This window comes from Etheostoma spectabile, chromosome 20 (genome assembly GCF_008692095.1).
Source record: "Etheostoma spectabile isolate EspeVRDwgs_2016 chromosome 20, UIUC_Espe_1.0, whole genome shotgun sequence".
NCBI lineage: Eukaryota > Metazoa > Chordata > Actinopteri > Perciformes > Percidae > Etheostoma > Etheostoma spectabile.
The window spans coordinates 6,185,901-6,211,320 of NC_045752.1; the positions used below are offsets into that span (position 1 = coordinate 6,185,901).

The 25,420-nt window shown below is 40.2% G+C and overlaps 2 protein-coding genes across 2 annotated transcripts; both read right to left on the reverse strand.

The window, feature by feature from the left end:
- Positions 1-98: 98 nt before the first annotated feature.
- ptpn21 (protein tyrosine phosphatase non-receptor type 21) lies at positions 99-18,952 on the reverse strand. Its single transcript, XM_032499546.1, has 19 exons — positions 18,598-18,952; positions 17,577-17,876; positions 16,193-16,362; positions 15,659-15,756; positions 14,361-14,428; positions 14,186-14,256; positions 13,914-14,001; positions 13,660-13,748; positions 13,039-13,126; positions 12,633-12,712; positions 11,446-11,506; positions 11,150-11,231; positions 9,104-10,629; positions 8,077-8,217; positions 6,425-6,643; positions 4,408-4,536; positions 4,087-4,321; positions 3,648-3,808; positions 99-2,175 (listed from the first exon to the last, which is right to left on the reverse strand). The coding sequence occupies exons 2-19, from the start codon at positions 17,754-17,756 to the stop codon at positions 2,047-2,049; spliced, it is 3,615 nt and encodes a 1,204-aa protein (XP_032355437.1). The 5' UTR covers positions 17,757-17,876; positions 18,598-18,952; the 3' UTR covers positions 99-2,046.
- A 325-nt stretch (positions 18,953-19,277) lies between these two features.
- On the reverse strand, positions 19,278-24,615 carry spata7 (spermatogenesis associated 7). Its single transcript, XM_032501079.1, has 12 exons — positions 24,364-24,615; positions 23,728-23,790; positions 23,520-23,609; positions 23,296-23,343; positions 22,700-22,803; positions 22,064-22,530; positions 21,891-21,936; positions 21,325-21,446; positions 21,170-21,220; positions 20,931-21,008; positions 20,621-20,678; positions 19,278-20,520 (listed from the first exon to the last, which is right to left on the reverse strand). The coding sequence occupies exons 1-12, from the start codon at positions 24,404-24,406 to the stop codon at positions 19,876-19,878; spliced, it is 1,815 nt and encodes a 604-aa protein (XP_032356970.1). The 5' UTR covers positions 24,407-24,615; the 3' UTR covers positions 19,278-19,875.
- Positions 24,616-25,420: the final 805 nt, after the last annotated feature.

Consider the following 25,420-nt stretch of genomic DNA (forward strand, 5'->3'; position numbering starts at 1 on the left):
AGATGGAGAGCCACAGGCTCAGTCCTGCCACAAGGTGGTGCAATAGAGTCATGTCAACTGGGAAACAGGTGATCTACAACTGAATAGAGACATTACAATTTATTTCCAAATATTTATTCTTGGCTGAAAAGGTTTTCTACACTTTCTTTTACCAATGGCATATCATTTGTGTTCAATATAGTTTGTACATAGTCTTTACAATAACCAATATTCATAAAAGCAGATTTTTAAATTGTGCACATTAGGAACAACATACCTGTACATGACATCATTACTCTGGCCACAAAAAAACCCACTTTTTTTCAGTCTCCACACAAAGACTTAATCAGTATTTTAAAACAACACCTGAACCAAATTGATCTGGGCCTTTAAACAAAGATCCAGTTAAAATATCTCTCTCAGTTAGGACAAAGTTTTCTCCAGCTAAGTTAGATCATTGCCCACTTGTCTGCCACCAACTATAAAAACCTAAGGGTAAGACAAAAGAGAGACTAAAGATCACTTCGGCCAAATCAAGTCAGTGGTTGTATATTAAATATTTCAAATTAACATTGTTAAAAGATATTTGACTTGATGTTAACTTTGCCATGCCTGTAAGCATTTTTGTACAGGTGAGCAACATAACTGGGCTAGCAGGAAATAAGTGTTCATTAATAGTCAAAGGCCCTTTTTAACAGCAGGATGTCTGCACACTGGGCACAGGGACATCGGTCAATGTGGAGGACACGAGCGGGACGGGCATCATACTGAGATGGAGGTGGTCTGGCCTTTTCACAGAGTACTGAGTTACATCTCAATACTGTCAAATGGCCTCACTTCCCAATTTCTATGTACTTAACAATGACTTCCAGGCCCAACAGTCACAACTTAAAGAATTTTTATCAAATTCATAAATTATGATTAATAGTTTGCAATCCTTGTGCTTCATGCAGGCATGTTTCTCAAATGTATTGAGATGGCATTAAAAACACATATCGCTGCATTTAATAACACTGAATCAAAAAATGTCTATTATGCAAAAATACAGTCCTTTCAACTTTTACAAGGCAGCTATTTAGGCACTTTGTCTTGACAAAATATGTTAACGTATATTATCCTTGCTAAAATACAGCACTCAAGAGTTCTCATTATAAAAAAGGATGAAAAATCTGTATAAAATACATGTTCCAGTTTTACTCTTGCTTCTAAAACCTGCTCTGTAATTCCTTTTCTTTGCTCATTAACTATACATTTCTGGAACCTGTGCAATGCATTTCTACTTAGCATTAATCCAGTGTTTAACAGACCAATCCATATTCCCCCCCTCTTTGTGCACAGAGAATATACATTTGTTATTAGTAGGTGATGTGTTGTAGATAGATCTTAGGTTGTTCGAGGGCTTTTTTAAACATGAAAACTGCTCATACCACCACAGCCAAATCACGAGGTATACATTAGCGTCATTCTGTTGAATGTAAATCTATATTCTTAAGTTAAATGCAGGGACAAACCCCTGCCTGTACCACCACACATGATAAAAAAAATGAAACCTTCACATGAGCCAATCTGCTGTTTTCAGAACCTTATCCACTCATCCATTCATCACTACAGAAATGTCCTTCATTATCAGAACCAATAGTTACCAAACAGCAATCCAAAACGTGACCTTTGTCAAGTGAAAATACAGTTGTTGATACATATCTATAATATAGATTGTTTTAATGCAGCTTAACATTGGCTCATTATGTACAGCAAAGTACTTTAAAAGTGCTGGGCTTCATTAAGCAATGTTGTATGTAAAAATAATATATAATACTGTTTAGAGGCAGGTCATAAGTCGTTATGCTCCATTTGGTATCACTTAATTCTTGTATATCCACACGTCATTCCCGATTTAATACTTGACCAAACGGGGTCCACCAAAAACCGACCGCTACAGTGAACAGATTCATACAGCTGCGTCCTCACAGTGCAGTTTGGCATAAACCTGGAACAGACTCCATGCTGCAATCACCTGTGATGGCTGTGTGGACTGTTTTTTTTTTTAGTTGGGCCAGACAGACGTGCTCATATGAGCCTGGAGTTGCGGAGGTACTGGACGATGACCTTGTAGATGAAGGTGTACTGAGACAAGGTCTGAACCATCATCATTCTCTGACAACGTAGCTTAGACAGGAACTTTGGGACATCCAGCATCTGAAACAAGTCAGACTTTTAGTATGAGAGAGACAGAAGTGGTTCATCTAGAAACACAAACAACAAAGCAACCAAGAAAGAAAACACCAGCTGAGGTCATAACTTCGAAAAAGCACAAGTACGCAAGTTCAACGTGGTATCCTAACTTCGCGCAAACATACACGCCACTTCCCAAGTCAAGTGGCGTGGTATCTGTATGAGTTTTGAGCCAGCCGGGTGTACGTCTACCAGGGCTGAACGATATTGGGTTTTAGCATCAACATCGTGATGTGCGCATGAGCGATAGTCACATCACAGGACGTTGCGATGTTGACGCTAATCCTTTTTTGCTGCTTGATAGAAAAGTAAACTTCCACCATTCTCCTTTTACATGATTATTACCGGCCGACCCTTCCTCTTTAACACAGGTAGCCATGTGGGCAAGCTGTGTTTGTGACGTTAGTCCGACGGGGTTTGTTATGGGAAGTGCGGCTCTCCGTGTGTAGAAAAGTACCGTAGGCAGCAGCTGCCGCTGACACAGTGATGGGCGTAGGTTTTTATGGGTAGCCTAGTCAGTGAAGCTACAGCAGTCAGTGTTTTATGTTCGCTGCAAATACGAACTAAATCACCTGATTAATGCAACATAATCACAACGTCTAATCACAAAGCTACAACTAGCCAGGCTAAAGCTAATTTAGTTAGCCTAAAGAAACAAGATGCCGTCCCAACTAGCGCTACGGTTTGGAGCCGCTACGCTGGAAACGTAACACTAATCTAATGTCATGTCTTATGTCATAATGTAATAACATGCAGTCATTGTCATTTGCGTTAGCCTGGATTGGTAGTATTACTGTATATGAATACAATGGTGTCATGCTAGTCAACCAGCGCATTTCTACCTAATTTCCCTCTCCAAAATCACTTCAGAAGAGTGATGTTAGTCACAGCGCTTACTTGCTTTGGTGTTTGTAATGCATTACAGTTCAACAAAAAAATGGTTCATATTAGAAAAGATCCTTTTTCATTTTTATCTTCTATGTAGATGCACTCCCCTACAAAATCACCGGAGTAGTTGAGAATGATTTATTATTTCCAAATAGATCTATTTATGTCATCTTTTAAAAATTATTATTTTTTTAAGTATAGGAAAACATCAAACGTGGAAAATAAACATACTAGGGACACGAAGCGAAAGCCACACGCAGGACACGATCCCTGCTCTCCTGGGTGAAAGTCCTGTGTTTTACCCATCCTCCACCCTGACCAGCCTCCCTATGCATATTTTTGGCCTTTTATACTACTCGCTATGGCATCAATTCACATGCAATCACAATTATCGTAAGTCAATGGAGGCCAAACGGTGTTCATAAACACGCTAAAAAGCCAGTATGCGCCTTGATAACACGTCAATAATGGCATAAAAATTGCCGTGTCATACTCACGCCGTTTCATGGGATCAGTCTGGCAGGTTTTAGTTTAAGTGAGGAAATTACCTCATTGTGCTCCAGACAGGCTATCATGATCTCAGACAGGATGACCACACCAGTCCGTCCCACTCCAGCACTGCAGTGGACCAGCACAGGTAGGTTGGTGTTCTTCGGGTCACTGATGCTGTTTGTGTGTCTCCTCACAGACTGGATCTCTTCCAGGTAGGCTGGAGAAAGACGAGAACACACACTTGAGATTGAATTAGGTACACAATAAATGAATACAGCAGTTTTGAAACAGAGTTTGGAACATTTACATTCTCTTTTCAAGTCTTTGAGATCATCTTCACTAGTTCTGTTAATTTCCTTTAAAACTGATATAGTATCGTGGAACTAATGGTGCTATCAATGCAGCACACAACGGTCATATTTTCAGTCTTCCAGGTAGATATCCAATCATAAAAGCATAACCATAAAAGGACAAACAGATACAGCTCCCACTCACTGAGGAAGCCTTTGAAGTCCTCAGGACACCCGTGGTCAGGCCAGTCTGTGTACTGCAGGTGCCAGACAGTCCTCTCTTGACCCGTCAGCAGGTGTTTGATCTTTAGCCCCGTGGTGGCGTAGCAGCCGGACTCTGTGCGGAACCGTGTTGTGATCTTAAAGCGACCGTATGTCACCGTGTTGTGCCGTGAGCCGAGTCTGGGCCAATACCGGAAGCTCTTTTCCCGGCCGCTCTCCTGAAGGAATCAGATGACGTACAAAAAGGTTAGTCCAGGGAATGAGGAATAAAAAATGTGGCGCTGTAAATATAAAATCCACGCACCTCTTCAGCAGTGACCATGGCGATGATGGAGACACCCTGTTCCCACACCATCTGCCAGAAGTCCAGACATGTGTTTGACAGGGGACCCTGCGTGGCAATGTAGCTCCACTCCTGTCCAGCTACTGTTATCTAATTGGACAGGACACAAGGAGATTATTTTTTAAAGTCACCAGAAGGCCTGCACAATATTGGAAAAAAATGACATTGTAATATTTTTTTATTCCCCTGTGATATATATTGCGATAAAAAACATTTTTTAAAAGATGACATAAACCGCTCTTTTTTGGAAATAATAAATCATTCTCGACTACTGCAGTGATTTTGTAGGGGAGTGCATCTACATAGAAAATAAAAATGAAAAAGGATCTTTTCTAATGTGAACTATTCTTTGTTGAACTTTAATGCTTTACAAACACCAAAGCAAGTAAGTGCTGTGACTACTCTTCTGTAGTGATTTTGGAGAGGGAAATTAGGTAGAAATATGATGGTTGACTAGCATGACACCATTGTATTCATATAATACTATCAATCCAGGCTAAAGTGTATGACAATGACTGCATGTTGCTTCCTATAAATTTCAGGTTGTGGTTGACTAGCTGGGCCAGCTGGTTTATTTAATAAATAAAATCAGATCAGACCTGCATGTCACGCGCACTAGCAACACACTCTGTGTATCCAAGAACAACTAAATCAGTTTATATCAGACACAGACTTCTGTAGTAGATTGGTGTTACGTTTCAAGCGTTGCGGCTCCGAACCGTAACGTTAGTTGGGATGGACCCCTTGTTTCTTTAGGCTAACTATATTAGCTTTAGCCTGGTAGCAGCTTTGTGCAGTGAGAAATGGCCGAGAGACGTGATTATGTTGCATTAATCAGGTGATTTAGTATGTATTTGCAGCAAACATAAAACACTGACTACTGTAGTTTCACTGACTACCCATAAAAAACTACGCACATCACTGTGTCAGCGACAGCTAACTGCCAGGTTAATGTTTGACTGTTACAGCAATGCCTAAAAGTCCAGAAATATGATCTTGGTGCAGTAGATGGGTGGAATCATTTGCTATTGTTTTATTGAATGTGTTTTATTCAGAATTCAGTTTACTCATCATGAGGAGCAATACTTAGCCTGTGTAAACAGTCTTATGTCTTCTGAGGAGTTAATTCTGAGAAAATAGTCTAGGTGATGTCATCTAAGCTATCTCATCTTATGTTTGGATGGAGACTACACATTCATAACAGATCCATGTCTTTCAAACTGAAGGTTTGTAACCCAGACATGGGAATTTACTAGGCAGTGAGATTCAAGTGTAAACAAAAGACACTCTTACCCGTAATGCACAACTTCAGTTGCATTGGAATGGAAAGTTTCAATCTGGGAACTCCTGACTAATTTGTCTAGACCATTTTGCTTTGATCTGTCGCTCACAAGTCTGCCATCTTAATACAAGTGCGAGACTAAATCACTAGAGTACCCCTTCAAAAAGTACTACAATTTTAAGGAGGCCATTCTTATTTTCAAGTGCTTCCATTGTTTTGGTATGTCAGTTATGCACTGTCAAACTCTGTGTTAACTCAAAAATATTTAGATTTTCTGAAGTGGTCGAGAAGCAGCCAGACAGCCCAAACAAATTCAACCAGACTTGATCTTAAATCAAGAAGGCCGTTTAGAAGCAGTTCTGTATATACATTTTCCAACTTCAAGGATAAAAAAAAAAAATAAATTCCTTAAGTCTAAATAAAAATTACAGCATATGGTGATAAAAAAAAGCCATAACACCTTGTTTATCAGTAGGCTGTAACATTGTTTTAAAATTTGGGCTTTTACTTTGTGGTGAATTTTGTCTTTATTACTCTAAATTCCCAGAAAAAAAATGCATTTCAGCAAAACTGAACCCTGGCTTAATTGATGACTACTTCTGGGTGTGTAGGTGCTTTGTTATCTTGATTATGTAACAAAATCATGTACAAGTGATTTGCAAAGAGATAATTATGATACACTGTTGCAAAACTTACTCTAATATGTGATGCATTGATGTATCCTGTGTTGTTCTCTTTAGTGGGAACCAGCTCCACTCGGGTGTCATCATAAGGCAGGACGTCCTGGAAGCGGTTTTTGTCTCCGCTTTCTGGCAGCTGGGCGATGGTGCATTCCCCTGCTGGACGACGCTTTGGGATACTCTCATACTCTTTCAACAGCTCACCCCTCTCCATATGCTGCTCCAGCTCTTTACACTAACACAAACAAGGAAACAGAAAATAGATCATTGCCATTGGTAATGCAGCCCTGACACACATTTTTTATAAACACTTAAAACAATGTGGTGAGATGTACACTATAATTTTACAATCTAGTCCAAATTGAATCAGCAGTGATACTTTGCATGAGAAATGAAATTATGTTAAAATCTCTGTAAATAGTGGACAGTAATACTTTACAGCATGGGTCTCAAACTCGCGGCCCGGGGGCCAATTGCGGCCCGCGGGATGATATTTTGTGGCCCCTTACTTGACATCAAAGTTAAGTGTTAGTGCGGCGCCGCGTTCTGAAACTTTTTGTCATTGCGCTGTCACTTATGGGCTACCGTAGTAGTCTCCTGACAGCGGCGTAACGGTTGTCAAGCTAGCTAAGTACTCTTTGCGGCAATGCCTGAGGTTTGACAATGTGAACTCTGTTGTTGTGAATTCACCACCATATCAGATCGAGGGCGTAGCACCGGCAGTTCCGCGCCCTGTTTGGAGGAAATAGTTGGGGGTTTTTTTAATACTTGATGCGGCCCAGCCAAACCCAGACTCTACTTCCAGCGGCCCCCAAGTAAGTTGAGTTTGAGACCCCTTCTTTACAGCATATAATCACTTTTATGAGGGACTCTGATTCCCAATTTGCCGCTCATTTAAGCTTTACTTTCTATTACAGTAGTTTTACTTCCTATTACTGTAGACATGCTTGCCGTAAGAGGACATCGTTTTCAGTGGGGGATGGTGGATACACCAAAATTGGATGCATAAGGACGTAAAATGTGTGAAATTTCATTAAATTGATCATCTCCTTTTAAAAACTAATCAGTTTTTTTTTTTTTTTACAAATCTGTTGCAAATATGTAGCAGCACTCAGTTATTTTTTAAACATGCATTATTATTGTTAAGACCAAATTTTGTCAACAGTAGTGGAATCTTGTGCATGATGAATAGACGGATGACATAGGGAGATGGATTTATACAATAAATAGAGAAGCAATCAACTACCATGTGTAGAAGTGAACTCTGTGAAGTTTATAATATGTACTTTAAAAACCTACATCTGTGGTTGACAATTCTTGTGTCTGAGACATTTAGAAGAATGTACAGTATGCTTACAGATGACAACTTGATTATCTAAGGCGCTAATCATTTTCCCTTGTGTGTGGAATTTACCTCCACTGTCAAAGCAAAAAGCATCAAGATAAACAAGGCTGACCAGTTCACGTGTTCACCTACTAGGAGGTTAATACTACCAACACAGCCAGCAGCTCCTGTTTATGGGATATTTTTGGCCATAGACAAGTCATTAACAACATAAGCAATAACAAATCCTAGTATCTCTTAAGTTGCAATTGCATAAACTTCACCTTTACATTTACCTTTTCTGTTAGGGAGCAAACCACTGACTAAATCAAAGAGTCACCTACCCTTTCGTCATTAGAGGCTCTTTCAGGCTCATCCTTGACCTCTTCATACATTGGCTGCCTGGACACTGACAGGCCATTTAGATGGGCTACCTTCAGAGGGCCCATCTTCTTCACCTCTGACCTAGCTCCTTTCTTCATGCCCTGGTGTGACAACCGAGTAGAGACAAAGAAAAGTGAGGATAACTGTGTGTGAGCCTCGCAGTGAGGAAGTAGAGCGCAGCCTCGCTGGGTGTTTACTGAGTGAATGTCAACTGTCCGGTTTGACAAGTTAGTACAACAGCATTTTTCAATATGTGTTGCTTGCGTCACTCAAAGCTGACCACAGAAACTACCTCTGTTGATGTGTATGCATACTCTTGATCTTTATGAAGCATAGACATATCGTGTTACTAAGAAAAAAAACAAGTGCCAAGTGGAAAGCTGCAGTGTGACTGAATGATGTGATATGTTAGCAATAAATTACAGTACAACTGCTCAACATGCTGAAGACATTACCAAGCTGCTTGCATGAAAGCTGCATTGCTCTCATGCATATTTAAAAGCTATAGCACTAGTTTCTGTCTTCCCCATGAGGAATTCTAAATAATGACAACAAAGCTGTCGGCACTTCCAGCAGATACAAGCCTTCCGTGATCGCACACCACCCCCACCCCTCCTCCACGCAGTTGCTTATTACCAAGGACACATAAGACCAAAACAACAGAATGATCTCTTCAGAAGAAGTAATTATCTTCCCTCGATTTTGTGCATCACCGGACGACACCAGTTTCTAAACACAGCCATACTGAGTTTTGTGGAGCTTATAGTCTTAGTAAGCTTTGTAGCAACTCATTTGGCAATGGCTTGAATGTAACAGACATTAATATTAATAAGACATTAATATAAAAAAGTTAAGCACTAAAACTTTAATGCAAAATATGATATCTCACTGACACAACATGGGAAATATCTTTATTTCTCAATTTCAAAATGTTTATTAACTATTGCACTATTCAAATAATGTATTGTATTTGGGAATAGGACTCACCGGAGGGGGCAAACCTTCTACTGTTTTCTTCCCAGCTGGCACATCAGATACAGGCCTCTTCTTGAAGTCTTTCTTAGTCTTCTGCTTGGCCTGGCCACTCAGGTCTCCCTCAGAGACTGAGGGCATAATCCTGGGCTGTCGTAAATCTGACAGCAAGTACAAAGGCTCACTTTCCTGGATCAGGGGGTGAACCTTGTAAGTCAAGGAGCTTGTTATAGAGGGATCAAGAGAAGAGCCTATGGGATATGCTGGAGGCGGCTCTATTGGAGTCTTTTGCTGAGGCGTCAGAGACGAGAGAGATGTCAAGCTGTGGTGCTTTTGTGATGGCTGGTCAGGAACAGTCGCTACTATTGCATCTTGAGAAAGTGGAGTGTGTCGTCCGCTATCGTCCTCAAACTCTTCTTCACCACTACTGTGAACTAACATGGTGGCATCTGAGAGGGATTTTTTGTGTCCATACTGCACGTCCTCACCCCTGTCCCCCCTGTCCTCTGTCTTTGTACGTTCCAAAAACACGTTGAGCTGAGAGCCCTGAGAGCGGCCTCCATGCAGGGCTGGAGGGGGTGTGGCAGTTTCAGCTGCTGAAGAAGACACAGTCCGCTCTTTGACCCGCATCCCCTCGAGACTATGTGCTAATCCAGCAACCTCAATAGAGTTCCGCTTCTGAGCATGGTATGGGTGTCTCTGTGGGGGTCCGCTGAAAAGAGGCTCCGACACCTCTTGTAAAGAGTGGGCAACTGGCAGGCTATCCTCTTGGAAAGTCTGGACTGAGTGATGTACACGCCTCGTGATGATCAGGTCTGGGTTGCTACTGCTGACGTACAGGTGACGCGACAGGTCAGGTGTGCTGTTAGCAGGCCGAGGGTGGGAATATGGGTAGGGTGGCGGTGGTCGGTACACATGTGTTCTCATGATGTTAGGGGCTGGATACTCCTGTGCCTGTTGTAACTGGACATTAGTGAGCTCCGGGACACTAACTGCCCCCACTACAGGCCTCCTCTCTGTAGGGTAGGGGTATGGAGAGGGGCTGTGGAAGCTGGAGCCCAGATGGAAGGGATAGTGATAATGTTGGGCTGCTCCGCCATGCTCCCCTCTGATCTCCGGCTGGCTGTAAACTAGAGGGTCTGGTCTGCTGTAGGCGTACGAGTTCCCAATGTTCAAGTTTCTCATGGAGTGGCTCTGCCGATGTTCTTGAGACAAAAGCATCCCTCCACCTCCACCCCGGTTCTTCTGACGCATCACTGACTCATAATCAGGAGTTGCACGGTAGGAAGGTGGGATGAGAGCGCTGTGGCGATGCGAGGGAACATAGTCCGGCCTTGTGACATCGCTGGTGATAGAAGGGTTGGAGGACATGGGTGAGGGCTGATGATAGTGCTGGGGATTGGTTAGAGAGCTGGTACTGTGGGCGCTGTACACACTGCCGTTACGTAAACGCCCTCCGCTGCTGTATTCCAGAGGAGAGCAGTCCAGGCTGGTCTGGGAGTGGTAGTAATAACCGTTCTGACTGTTCATGTACAGGTTGTCTGTGAGAGAGCAAATTAACAAGATATTCTAAAATGGGCAATGGATTATAATTACAAAATAATGCTATATTTAGCTGAAGACAGTGCAGGCAATCAAAGTGCCAAAAAACTAAACTTAGGTTCCCAGTTGCAAGTGGGGCTGGGTGATATGGAGAAAAATCAAATACCATGATATTTCTGACCAAATATACCTCGATATCAATATGGCAACAATACTGTAGTGTTGACTATTAGTGCTTTCACAAAATATTTATACAATGAGATTTTTGATAAATAATCATCAGTGATGTGGATATGACGACTAAATGAGTAAAGGCAAATAATAGAACAGTTACAACAGTCTGGTATGATCAGGAAATTACATCACTTTACTGTAATACAGCCTTTAAAACAGGTAAAAACAACACTTATGCCATATTACAATATCCAAAATATAATACGATATCTAGTCTCATATCTCGATATAATATCGATATATTGCCCAGCTCTAGTTGCAAGCCGACCTCTATACAGTAGTTACCTTGTGATGACGAGTAAGGCTCTGTGAAATGACCATTGTAGTGCATTTGTGGAGGTGGCATCATGTAGGCCTGAGGCTTTGGCTGTAAATCAACAAGAGAGGGATTCAGTCACGGCTCATATGATCTGAATAATGCCCAAGAGCAAGAAAGAATGAAAAATAGCTTTGTGGTGACACAACCTTAGAGAATGATTTGAATATACATCATGTGCTTCAATGCAAGCTAGACAATCATCAGGGAACTATGCAAGCACACAAAATGTGAAAAGTGTTTTTCGGGTGAGCATGAACATTACCAGAGATATTCTAGTAGAGGATCTTCGTCTGACTGGGTTGACAACTGAAGGCTGGGTTTGTCTGGTGGAAAAAAAAATGTTGGTCAAAAAAGATGACCTGACCCAATAGCACTACAAATTCCAATACCTTACTTTGTCCTTTGGTCACTAAACTTTGAAAACGCAAACACAGCAAGGTACAGAACAGGTCCATCAAACTTTAAAATTATGCTCAGATCTTCCCCAGTACACCATGCAATGATTTTTTCTAAAGTACACCAGCAAGCATGGCGTAATGGACAAGAGTTGTGCGATGTTTTTTAATTTTGATTGACTTGTATCTAACAAAACACGGCAAACTTCTGTGTTTAATGTTGTCTTAACACATGAAGCCAAACAAAAACTAAATAAAATACAGTCTAAGCATAGAACATTTTGATCTGGAAATACCTGATCAAAGCAGATAGTGAACAACAGATTTAAAATGAAAAATGTAAAAACAGTGTCTGTTCATCTTTAATGTACAAATAGTGTTGAGAATAAAAATTCCTGTGGATTTTACAATGCTTTCATTTTTATGATTATGATCCCCTTTGGCTTCATCAAAACAGAGGCTATTCTTAATAATAAACCAAATATTAGAGTTTCCAAGGATGAAACGTCACTACATGCTTCACGACCTAAGGCCTATTTCCGATTCAGTAGAGAGACGGTTTGGTGTGGCATTGTTGGCTAGGTTATCAGAAAGTAATGGGTGTTGGCACCTGCTGGATAGCCATACTGTAGGTGGTGGCTGACAGAATTTCTCACCCCTTATTTAAAGGCAGAGAGGGACGAGAGAGCATTGGAAAGCGAGGAAAGGATAGAGTAAGAAGGGACTTCTGGGAGCCCTCAGAAGGCAGGGGGTCACACTCCTCTCTGAAGAGGAGGATAGAGTGAGGCTACACCAAAGAGAAGACACATGCACAAGACGACAGGGAACCAAAAGACAGGAACTAGACTAGACATGTGCGCACACACACACACACACACACACACACACACACACACACACACACACACACACACACACACACACACACACACACACACACACACACACACACACACACACACACACACACACACACACACACACACACACACACACACACACACACACACACACACACACACACACACACACACACACACACACACACACTTACAGGCTACTCTTGTTAATCTTATAAAACTTGAGTCTGGCCAGACACATCCGGCACACATATTTGGAGGTTTCCATGTCTTCCTACACAAAAAAGGAGAAGGAAAATTATGACATAGTTAAAAACAATTGGTAGAGAGGTGATGTTTTCAAAGCAAAAGTGGTTCATGTGAATGCCCTCAAATACTTATATGATATATGGTTAATGATTTTATGACACACGCATGCATAACATACCCCAGCTACAGCCACACCCACACCCACACACAAACATAGGTGCATTCTTCAGACTAGCTGATGGTAAGCGCCAGAGCGACAGGAACTTTTAATTTAGCTAAACCCAATAAGAGACTGAAATGTCCCATGGGGATGGATAGAGAAGAGAAGGAGCAAGGGCAGCAGAGACTTACGGTCTGGAACTGGACACTCTCCTCTCTGTTGGCTAGCTCCAGGACAAAGAAGGACCTGTTGTGACTCATGTGGTTAATTTCATTCCACCTACACAGCCAAATAAAGCACGGTGGCAGAGAGAAAGGGGAGAAAAAAAACACATGATGTCATGGCAGTTACGAAACCTTGCATTTTTAAAAAGACTGTGGAACTGATTTAACAACTCAAAATAAAAACCATACATGAGTGGGAGTCAATCAAAAAGGTATCTAGTACTCATTATGGTATGTAGATAATACCGTTTAGCCAAGGTCAAGAATGTACATTTACTCACTTGACTGACAATAATGAGAATGCTCCCACAATCCTTATCAGTTTAAATCAGTCTACCTGATTCATTTCTTCTTGGGCAATACTCAGGTCTAGAAAGCATTAAGGAACATTACAGGAGACAACCTCACCTAAGAATAGATGTGAGCACAAAACTCACTAAACTGACAGAATCGTCTGATTCATTACAATTACTGCCACAATTTACCAAAGCTTTTATTTTTTATATTTAGAAGTAGATCATATTTCTGGACTTTTAGGCATTGTTGTAACAGTCAAACAAACATTAACCAGTTTGTTTCTAGACTTACCTAAATAAAAGAAGCGGCCTGCCATTTTTGTGCTTGACAAAGATGCCATCGAGGCAGGATCCCATGGAAACATCTGTGCCTGTACTATCCTGTTTAGATGAAAGGAGAGGATCAAGACATGCAGAACAGTCTTTCAGGTGAAAGAATCCAGACTGACAATATGCAGCTCATAAGTTCAGATTCTAGTTAGCCAATGTCATACTTCGTCAACGTTTGGTCTGTTGGGGATTGCAGGCTGGACCTCACAAACCTACCTTGGCTTGATGACTTTCCTGGCCATAGCCTTCCATTTTCTCCACCTCCTGCATATACAACATCTCTGCCTCTGGGGCTGATAAACCCCTGAACAAGACAAAAATATGACAAAAAAACCCATCAAAACCCACTGACCCTACATTAAACATCAAGGCCGGAACACTAACGAGCAAAGCAATGCATAAACTTCTGTAGTGTTGATTCATGTCTGTATGGTTTGTCTGTTGACAAGAGAAGAACAGGCAGGCTGATTCTGAGAACACCTGCTCACCTGAAGGACTGATAATGAAGAGCCACTTTCTGAGTGGCCTCTTCCAGGACTCGCTCATCCTGAATCCAGTCCTGCAAAGACAGAGTCAGGTTTGAAAAAATACTGGTATTTAAATACAAATAAGGATAGCTGCAACATTTGTCATGTAACATGTTGATAAAAAAGAAATCCTTACAATAGGGAACAGTGCAAACTTCTGCAGGAACTCCTGGGAATCATATCGATTGAAGTCTCCAAAGTCAGCTGTGGACAAACAACACAACACAACTTAATGGTTAAATACAGCAAGGCATAGGCCTTCTCTGCATAACACTGCTCTCTGAATAAACTCTATTACATGTCCATTTCTGCATTTAGTACAAGGCCAAACAGACATTCAAGAATTGCAGAATGGTGTAATGCCTTTTGGAAAGCTGCAGTGCATGATGACAAGATTAACTAATTTTAGGAGAGGGGCCTGTTTGTTAAGAAAGGGAATTGCTTCAGCGTCTGACAACGTGGAGGTCCAAAACTGTTACCAGCCTTAGGCTGCCTGCTGGCAACATTCACAACTATGTTGAGCATTCAGGCATCAGCACTGCTCAAAAGCTACAACTGTCCTACATTCCAAAATACCCTAGACAGGGGCAGAAAATAGAAACTACGCAACAACCCATTTACAGCACATTTGCAAATTGGCATGACAATTTAGCAGTGATTAAATCTAAAAGGGAACTTCGTCTTTTTTTTCTTCTTCTTCTTAAAATGCACATATTGCATGCTGGTCAGTCATTTGAACATGGCTGCAGCAGTAAGTGATCTCAGCGGCTCTGCTATGCCAACACCCAGGCCAGTAAGTTGCAAAGCCTGATATAACTTTGCCTGCAGCGTTTGAGATTCTTTTGGCTGGAGGACATTCAGGGCTAAAGCTCATGCGAGGTAAATTCATATTCCCACAAAAAAACACCCCTGACCAATTTAATATGCTGGGATTAGGTTTAATTGTGCTTAAGTGCAGTATATTACAATAATCATGGCATAGTGATTGAACAGGTTTGAGATGAACTACTGTGAGCAGCAGGCAACACCATTTATTAAATTCCAAATTATAGTCACATTTTTCTAGCTAACATTTTATTTTCTCCTGTACTGATTGAGATTAAAATGCAACTATTTGAGAATCAATAGGCTTATTGGAGTTACACCCTTGCCTTAGTAAACCTGCGGTTAAGATAAAATAACTCAATGAACTGACACAAGCCTCCTGTCCAGAAATCATAACTATTGTTTCCAGTACAATTTTGAAGATGAGAGGAAAGGTTTGGTGTTTCAGAAACCAATATCATGATTTATGGAGGATTGATGAGTAATTGCACCAGTAATTACTTTGCATTGGACTTAAAGCTGTCACTACAGAAGGAGTTATGCCAAGACACACCAAGCTTGTCAAACAAAACTTTATGTTGCACGGCTGGTATCATACATTAATATTACCTTGAACTGCCAGGCTAGCTAAACGAATAGCTTGTTCTAGTGAGCATGAGATCCTGCCCTCAAGAACATCCTTCTTCAGTTGTAGGTAATACTGATATCTGTGGAGACAGAGAGGGTTACTCATGAGTCAAAAATCGACAAGCAGCAACCTAATATGACAACTTTGTTCAGGTTTGCAAACAAAGCTGAAAAGTCATTACTTAGCAAACCTTATCAAATGCACTAGTATAAAATAACTTATATTAACATATTCATATTATGATTTAATACTTCTCTGATTGGGTTTAAGTATTATAAGAGATAGATGGGGAGAGGTAAGAAGACATCAGTATAAAGTGGCATCTAGTTCAGGGGGTACAACTGTGCATCTAAGCTGCTTCATCAACTTCCATAGTAGGCCACCTTAACCTGGCCATAGCTTATTTACAGAAACAACAAACATGTATAACTTTTTGACTGCTATTTGTGGCGATAAATTGTCCCTAAGCTAATAAGCTTAGACAAAGACACATTGTGTCACTGATGGAACATCACCTTGTGATCTCCTGTTGCAGTTGGGTGACACTGGGTATGTAAAACACGACTCCAAAGTAAACGGTGGGCTCCAGCCCATACTTGTCCAGCTGCTTTTTCAGCGGCTTCTCCAAGTCAATCCATCTCTGCTGGTTCTGCTTGTTGAAGTACCACAGGCTGAAGTATGTTATCTAACAAGCAAGGAAAGTAAGCACAAGCATTACACCTGAACCACGCTGTGATCAAGGACATTTTCAGACAACTTGTATCTATTGCACCATTTATTGCATATATTGCCTCATTTAAGTTATACTGTTTGTAGTCAACTAAAATGAAGGCACACTTACTTAAAACATACTGTATATTACAAATTAACCTTTAGTACAAAAATGCTTGACTGCTTTAGATCAATAGCATACATCTCCTGTTTGGTCACTTAGTGCACACTTCTCCTAATCATCTATATAACATTAGAAACATACAGTATGTAGACCTGAAAACTTAACCACTACAACCTTCTCTAGATGTATAGGCTGTTGTCAGTCCCTGTTCAGTCTTGGGACCTCCTGAACATCACACAATGAAAGTAACCCCTATAGGCTTGCTAATTACCAGAGACAATTCAGCTAAAAGAGATCTATGATGATTTGCAGCCACTCTTAAACCACAACAAAACAACTTGCCAACATAACTGATTTACTCTAGATAGCATTGGTTAGCAACTATGACTACCCTTTCTACAAAAACTGACTTGAGAACCGAAATGCACAAACAAACCCTGTGACATCAAAAACAAACATTATGGTCATTACTCTCTGTGTACTAGAAAAACTCTAAAGGAAGGTGGAGGCCTGTCAGACAGACCCATAAAAAATGAAGCCTTGCTACATTATGCAGCAAAATAAACAGAAACTGTCATAAAGTGCAAGTTCCTAGGCCAGATCGCCTGCATATTCAGCAGTCTCTACTATTGATTTGAGGTCCAACTGGAAATGACAATAGGTGGGTTTCACTGTGTGGCCATAATGACCAAATGCAGACATGAAGCTTAGTACATTATTCTATACTGACTCAGAAATACTTTTCTAGACCGCTATTGTCGATGCTCTGAGAGAGCTGCCACTTCTGTTGAAGAATGAAAATTTTAAAAACATGTATGTTTGTTAATCTATGTGATGAGTTGGTTACATACATGTAATTACATATTAATATAGTGTATGTAATTGACAAATTCCTAAATCACATAAGCAGGACAAAGACTATGAGAACTGGTTATCTCAGTTTCTGTGTCCTGCTTACCAGTTCCTAGTAGGAATGTGGCCAAAAGACAACATTGTCCTTGTGGTGAGTCTCAAAAAGTATATAGAGAACAATCAGCAATTCTATTGGATGAAAACATACATACCTCTCTTAATTCAAGTCTCTGAGCAACTGCCTCCAAACATTCCTGTCCAGTGCTCTCCACTGAAAGTGTAAACTCAACAAACTCTCCATTGAGCAGCTGAATTCGAGTGACAAGACAGCTCTTGCTTGACACAGTATATCTTCGAGTCCTTTTGAGTTTTAAGCCAAATGGCAAGGGCATGTTTCAAACTTTTTCAAGAGGGAGCTCTTCACTTAGTCCAGAGAAATTACTCCCTTTGCTGTCCCCTCAACAAATGTGTGAATGTTACAAGTCATGAGGTTCATCATCAGACAGACAGATCTGAAAAGTGAGACAAAAAATATCTCAATACATCTCCAAAACACACGATTCACAAGGAAAAAAAGAAGACAAGGGAAAAAAACTTTTTGAACTGTTTTTTTCCCCCACACCAGCTATGTCGGATTTGCTACCAAAGCGTTAACGTTAATTCCCCAAAAGTCTTTAAAGTTTAGCTACACTCTATGGGGAAAAAATAAATCTCAAAGCAAATCTATGGACAGCAATATGTAGTAGGCTAGCTACCTGACCTGTGTAACGTCAAATGACGGTGTTTATAATACGGGTTGCAAGCCATTTTTCAAGATTGTGGTTAACTTGAGATTAATCCCCTTCAGTTAATAGTCTGACCCAAACACTGACAGCAGCGACCTGATTTAATACGCAGGAAGCTAACTTTTTTGCAAAAATCCCTGCTGCATCTCAAACATGCATCCATTTTATTACAATGTATCGACGTTTTAACTTTGTTAGCTAACTAACTCAGCGTTACCTAAATTCAAATAGGTTTGTTCCAAATATCTGACACAGTGCGGACTGACGTTAGCTACTTTCATTAGTAACGTAGTTAATATCTCTTTAACCGTTAACTAGCTACTGTCGTTAAATTAGCTTTAACGCTAGCAAATAGCATGCTAAATTATGTTCCAGCAAATAGACGACACCCTTGGGAAGCTGACGTTGCCGGTAAATATTTTGGTCAAAAAACGTTTAGCTACGTTACCGTTAGCCACTGGATGCAATTTAGAAGTCCAACTAGAATTTGGTCCTGAAAGATTCCGCAATCCAGTTCGATGGATAACGCTACTTTTTATGTATTTATCGGAATTAGAGACAGACAATTAGCCTGTAGTTTGTTTGTGGATCAAAATTAACGTAGCACCCATGCCTCTTAGTCCTACAGTTCACTCAAGTTCCAAGCGTGTTTCGCTTCCTGGGATCGGAAGAGCAACAAGCGTATTCCGTCTACATCCGCGGCTCTAGCTCTAATAACTGTGCTTTAGCAATTGATAAATCCCCGAATTACATTGGACTATACTCTGACTTTTCAACAACTCCATACAATACATGGTTTGGCGTACTTCTTTAGTCAACCGCTTATAAATGCATTGTAGTGCCTCCGTGGCGGAGGAATACAGGGAGGTTTTCAGAGCCATGACATCAGACAGCTGGAATGCCGAGTGGTGAAAATGCCAGAAACGGGACAGCTGCTTGGAACTGCTGGCCGCTGACCTGTCTGTTTACCTTTAACACTGACTGGCAGCTGTAATCGCAAACACAGAATATTGTGCAGTGATTAGAGATGTTCCTCTCTGCAATCATCAAATTTGGTAATAATGGCGCGCTTGTTTTGCTGCTAGTTGAATATATCAGTCTTAATAATCAGAGGCCAGCATACAAGAATCAGAAGAATAGAACATTTATTGCAATTGTAAAGACACTTTCTGGTGACAGTCATCTCCTAATAGCTACATCTCAGAGGCATATGTGAAGTCAAACACACTGTAAAATGTACAAGTTTCTTTACAACAAAAGTGTTTTTCTAGAAATCTGAAAATGTAAACTACAGCTTTACCATGACCGGGCACACAGCAATCCTCTCAAACTAAAAGGATACCACTTATTCCACACATCTGACATCCGTGTGGTGCTATGAACTATCCTATAAAAATTGCTAATCATACTATTTACCATGGGCAATCATTTAGAAAAAGTTTAGAGCATTATTCTGGAGCTGTGTGCCCACTTTACAATATCCCCAATGAGACATTGCAAAATCCTGTTTGCTTGTGTGAAAATGTCATTGTGCTTTTGTAAAAAAGATAATCGGAATAGAACTACAACACCATATTGGTGGGGTTGTTAAAAACATGGAAAACACAACCAGTTTAAAATAAAATTTACAAAAATATACTTTCAGAAATTTTAAATGTTCCGTTTCTTTCTGGAAAAACACTAACTTGGTAACAAAGTTCATTCAATCCCTGAATACAAGAAAAACTTAGAACTCATCACTGACAGAGGCGGCAACATTTGTATGTTGCTCTGTGGCAGTCTCCACATTGTTGTAGTGTATATTGCTGGATACATGAAGCGACTCTGACAATCTTCTCCCCAGGTCCTCAAACTCTTTAGATTGTCCATCATAACTGACTGCAGCTTGGTCTTGATGAAATCCTTCGTCACTGGTTATAGTGGTGTATTTATGGGTTTCATGGCTGACTTCTTTGTTTATCTCAGTTGTGCCTATTTGATTTGGATGGTCCTCTTCAGTGATTCCTGAATAATCAAAAACAGGCTCTCTGTGCCAAGGAGAGCTAATGGCCATTTCCTCATTGTCATCTTCTCCATCCTTTTCATTTGTTTTGGTTTGTGAGGCAGCAGTTGTTTCAGGAGAGCATAATGGTGTAGACCCCAATAGTGGAGCCGGATAATCTGGCGTATCACAGTATTTAATTAGTGACGCATAAGAGAACAGCTTATTGTCCTTTTTGGTCTTCACTTGTTTCCCCCCTGATTCCAGCTGTGGCAGAAATGAATCAAGCAGAGCATTCTCATTTTGTTCAAGCTTTGTACTGGGGGTAGATGTAATGATTGGCGCTTCAAAATCTTTACGCAGCACTTCCAGAAGGTGGCGCATTTTACCCTAAAAACAAAAAATGCAATCAGATGCATGAGAAGAAACTGAGGAGTCCTTTGTGACTTGCCTAACCTACTTGGTATTCTGCATAAATATATATACTCACCACATCAAGCTGATGCCGATTCATGTCAATATGGCGCTTTATCACCCGGTCAAGGAACCTTGCAGAGGACACAGACAATGACTCTGGAGGTAGTAACAGACACTAGCCACTGTTTAACTATATATATATATATATATATATATATATACATACACACACATACATATTTACATACACACATACACACACACACACACACATGCCATAGCTATTAAGAAAGTGCTATCCAGGCTGCACATGTTCTGTAAATATCTTCAAGTTAACAATGCTTAGACCATAGTCTTGTAGTTCATAGAAAAAGAAAACAAACCTGTCAGAGATGTGCCCCCTGGACAATATATCCTCTGTTACAGCAGAAATGAATTCAAGGTACAATAATTCTTCTTCCCTGTTGTAAGATGAGAATTATTCACTTCACAGAGACATTATTGTAAATGGTTCTTAAGATTCACAGAAGCATCACACTGTCAAATCCTTATACATCTGGCAACAGCTTTCTACTATATCAATTAAAAGCTGTATAAGGATTAAACATTGAAGAGAACTTACTCTGCAGATACACTCTTCATAATGGGAGATGTCCCGCCTTCTGATGAGACCCTAAAAGATGATGATACAATTATTTAAGAATATTACACGGAAAATTCACAAGGTGTAACATTCTGCTGAAAATGCAACATAGTATTTCCACGTCATGATTTCACCTGGATGAGGAGTCGAAGAAATCCTGGTCTCTGCTCTGGTTTGCTCTACTCTGTTGTCTAGATGCTGAGATATATGTGCCATTGAACTCATCTTCTGACCAATTGTGCTCTGTATTAAATCCCTGTACACAACAAAAAGAAGAGTAAAATGAGAAAAGATGGTTAATATTGTCAAGGCTGTCTTATGATCAAATGTTTAATGTGGCTGTAAACACTCCAGCTCTTTATGGTTCATTGTCTTTATTTGGATACTATACCACAGTATGCCATCCAGTTCAGTCAGTGTGGGTAATGCTAAACTTGTTGCATTCAACTTTACTGAACTAATTATGGAATACCAATTAAAGGCATGAGTATGTTTTTAGGCTTTAGATCATATCTTACACGCTATAAGTTAAGTGATTTCATCATCAATGATCTAAGAAAAAACATTTGAAAATGAATCCAACCACATAATTAAACAAAGGTCAGTCAATAAATTAATTAACAAGAAAAGGTGTTGACTCTGTATTGTTAGACAAATTAGAAAATATATCTAAATTATCAGATTAAATCCTCAAAAATACCTGAGATGGCTCATTACATTCCTGTGTGCATTCCTTGTTTTTTGTGCTGCATAAAAAAAAAATACAATTATTTTTAACACATTAGAGTACTGTAATGTAGCACAGTAAGAGAGTTGTTTTAAAGACGTATCTATAGCTTTCCTTTGAGACTCACTGAGATGTTTGGTAAGTACCTTCCATGATATGTATCCTGTCGCATCAATCTTGAGTCAGTGCAATCTTGAGTAGGTTTCCTCTGTGGTGCTCTGTAGTAGCGATACTGTGACAGGTATGAACTCTTTTCTGATTTCAGGGTCTTAGGTGTGAAAGGTTTATCTTGTGTAAAGTGCTGGGAATGTTTCTGGAGCAAGTCTCCGCTGTATGTCTTCTGAACAGGGTCCTGGAAAGTCTTGTAGCAGCTTTGATCTCCTGAAGCTCCCAGTGAACATGCTGACTGTTTTCTGTGTGAAGTTGCCTCCGGGCTACGGTATTTTATTTCTGATGCTGGGCGAATGTGATGAGAATGGTTCTGAGAACTGACTTTATACGATGGATAAACTATCTCCTTGGCATGGAAGGAAGAGCAGAACCTTGGGCTGGAGACTGTAGAACTCCTTGAGCAGAAGTAGGGGCTGTCGTCATACTGCACAGATAATCTACTCTGAAAAGCAAACATGTTTTATTGAAATTATGAAGACTTTGCATTTATTAAAGCCTTTGAACGCCTGTGATCACCCCGTTTTCTAGTCAGGCAAAGCCATGGCTTCTGCATAAGACACGTTGGCATCATATGAAGCAATGGGAATCACATCAGTAACATTATTTCTTACCTGGGCCAAGGGGCAGGAGGCTCTGCTAATCCTCTGTGAGAGAGAGTGGGCTGACTGAGGACGACCCCCATTCCTCAACCGCTCCTGTCTGATCTGGTCATTGTCTGTAAAAAGACTGACTGCACTTAATTGTGAGGTACGGGAGGGTCAAGAGAGCAATTGTGATAGCAACGACATACGAAGAGAGCATTACTTTTTCCATTAAAGATGAGTATGAGTTGCACCCTGTAATCAAATGTGATGAGTCACTATATTGCATTATTGGTTAATTAGGCTACAGTCAGTGCAGTTATTGGACTCTGCCTGTACTATGATTCATGTCTTCCTGAACTACTGAACGATGGTGCAAAGTGGTGATTACAAAGAGAAAGGTTTTTGATTCCGATTACCACTGAGAAACCAACACCTGATTGTTAGGGGTTACATTTAAACATAATTTAAACTAATTATTATGTTATTACAACCATTGTGGCTGTGTTAATGTGAGAAATGTATTAGAAAATGTGCCCAGAAATGTAAGGTATCTCCTCATCTCAACAGCGAAAAGGTTTTTTGAGTTGAATAAGTCATTTAATAGTTGATACTTGTGAACTCACATTTTACACTGTGTGTCAAGCTTTTGGGTACTGATGCATCAATGGCAGCTGTGGAACAAGGCAAAAAGTCAGATTAGTCTGATTATCAATCTAAATACTATGCAACAGAGATACATGTTTTAACCACTTCAACATATAAGCATATTATGTATGCAGCAGCTTAATTAGTTTGGTCTACTAAATGTCGATGTAAGATCACAATGTACTCCTGCCATGTAGCGCACCTTTAGCTGAGTAAACCTTTTTGTAATGAGACACCATGTGGTCTTTAACAATGGACTGTGTTATCTTGCTGGAGGAGCGAGGGCAGAAAGCTGAAAACACAAGATAGAGAACAACATAGAGTACATTGTAAAATTAAGCTTTAACCTTACAAATGGCCAATACTAAGTTGACTTATTTGTAATTTTATTAGCACATATTTATACTTACGGCTACTTTTTAAAGTCTGTCCTCTCACACCAGGGAGGCACCTCACTCCAGATGAAGAACTCCCTAAAATGATCATAGAAGGACATGGGCAGGTTGACTCCCACAGTCAACTAATAGGAGCAACAAGTATGTGATGCAAACAATAAAACACATCATTTTCAAAAGTGTATGCTTTTAATCAGCCAAAAATAAATAAATACAATTGGTCCATTTTATTTAGATCTGAGTTCATTAATTTTGTTGTTGTTGTTGTTTTTAGCTAGCTAGCTAGCTAGCTAGCTAGTACCTTTTTGAAAATAGTAACGAACACAGCAAAATGTCGTCTTTACCTAAAGGCCAAAATACAGTAAGCAAACGAGTTCACCTTAAAACATCGTGTTACAAGCCACAGTATGTTACTAATGTCTTGGTTATGTATTTTAAGTTTAGCTAGCTAAGTCTTGAGAACAAGCAACCAATGTGAGTAAAAGACTGACCATTCTCTACATAGACTTGAAGCCACAAGATTGATACACACTCAGCATGAGTTTATCTTTAGATAGCTGCCTAAGCACAATTTGTTTCCTACTGCTAATTAACTAGCTAGCAGCTAACTTACAGCTAGCTAGCTAATGCTAATAGTATTTGCATAGCTACCTATTCTCGAGTCCATGGTAATGTAATCCTTAGCGTATCCCATTTTCCTCAGAAATACTCTGGGATAGCGACGGCAGAGGTTGTGTACATCCAACAACAATTACAAGGTACTTAACTGTAAACATTTTACTGTTGAACGATAGCTTGCTAATCAAGTAACGTAAAGGTAGCAGCCTAATATGAGCTTATAAGCAGATGAGCGGCGAAGCAAAGCTTCCCCGTCGCCATGCTGGTTGCTATGATTGCCTTCGTCATCACGCTCATGCGTAAGGAAAGTCACCCCACATACCACCCACGCTTGTATGTGTCCATGCCATCAATATATAACTAAACAGTCTGGTCTATGCCTATGATCCATATGCCCTTAATACATCTAGACAAACCATGAGACAAACCCGCACCTAAGAAAGTCAACTGAAATAACAGCATGGCAAAAAGTTTTTGTCTCAGAATTGAATGATTTGACAAGCAATAAATGCTTGGCTTTATTTTAATATAACAGCACACATGCCAAAGACAGCAGAATAAAAAGTAAAAAAAAAAGAAAAAAAAAAGAGTTATAACCCCCTAAGCATTTGTGTTTTAACACACAGATATTTCTGGGTGAGGACTTGATATTTTTGGAGCCACTGTTTAAACATTCGACAAACAGCTGGAGCAAGTAGCCCAGAGCCAATGTGATTCATATATTATCCTCGCTAGATGAAAAAAAACAGTGGTGGAAAGTAACAAGGTACATTTACTCAGGTAATGATATATGTATACTTTACTTGAGTATTTCTATTGTTGAGTTATAAAAAGTTATAAACTGTGTGATGCAGTCAGGATGGGATTAATATGGCATATGTCCTCTGAAGAGGCAGGATGGCCATTTGTCCTCACCTCCCTTCCCCCCCTGTTTCTCTGACTTAAAGATTGATCGGGTCAGTCTGGCATTCAACATATGAAAGGCGCTTCCTGCTATGCAACAGAAGTCTCCAGTCTGTCTCCTGTCCCCTGGGGTCTGGTCTAGGCTAAACACACAATGTTGATTGGATATGTTGATGTCAGTTTCACA

Excerpts from the sequence above, each read along its gene's own strand:
- spata7 (XM_032501079.1), bottom strand. The coding sequence starts at position 24,406 with ATGGGATACGCTAAGGATTACATTACCATGGACTCGAGAATAG. Across the intron at positions 22,531-22,699 it reads CCTCCTGCCCCTTGGCCCAG|AGTAGATTATCTGTGCAGTA; the intron begins GTAAGAAATAAT and ends TTTGCTTTTCAG. Across the intron at positions 21,937-22,063 it reads CAGGATACATATCATGGAAG|CACAAAAAACAAGGAATGCA; the intron begins GTACTTACCAAA and ends TTTTTTATGCAG.
- ptpn21 (XM_032499546.1), bottom strand. The coding sequence starts at position 17,756 with ATGCCCTTGCCATTTGGCTTAAAACTCAAAAGGACTCGAAGATATACT. Across the intron at positions 16,363-17,576 it reads AGAGACTTGAATTAAGAGAG|ATAACATACTTCAGCCTGTG; the intron begins GTATGTATGTTT and ends CTTGCTTGTTAG. Across the intron at positions 14,429-15,658 it reads AGCTAGCCTGGCAGTTCAAG|CTGACTTTGGAGACTTCAAT; the intron begins GTAATATTAATG and ends GTTTGTCCACAG.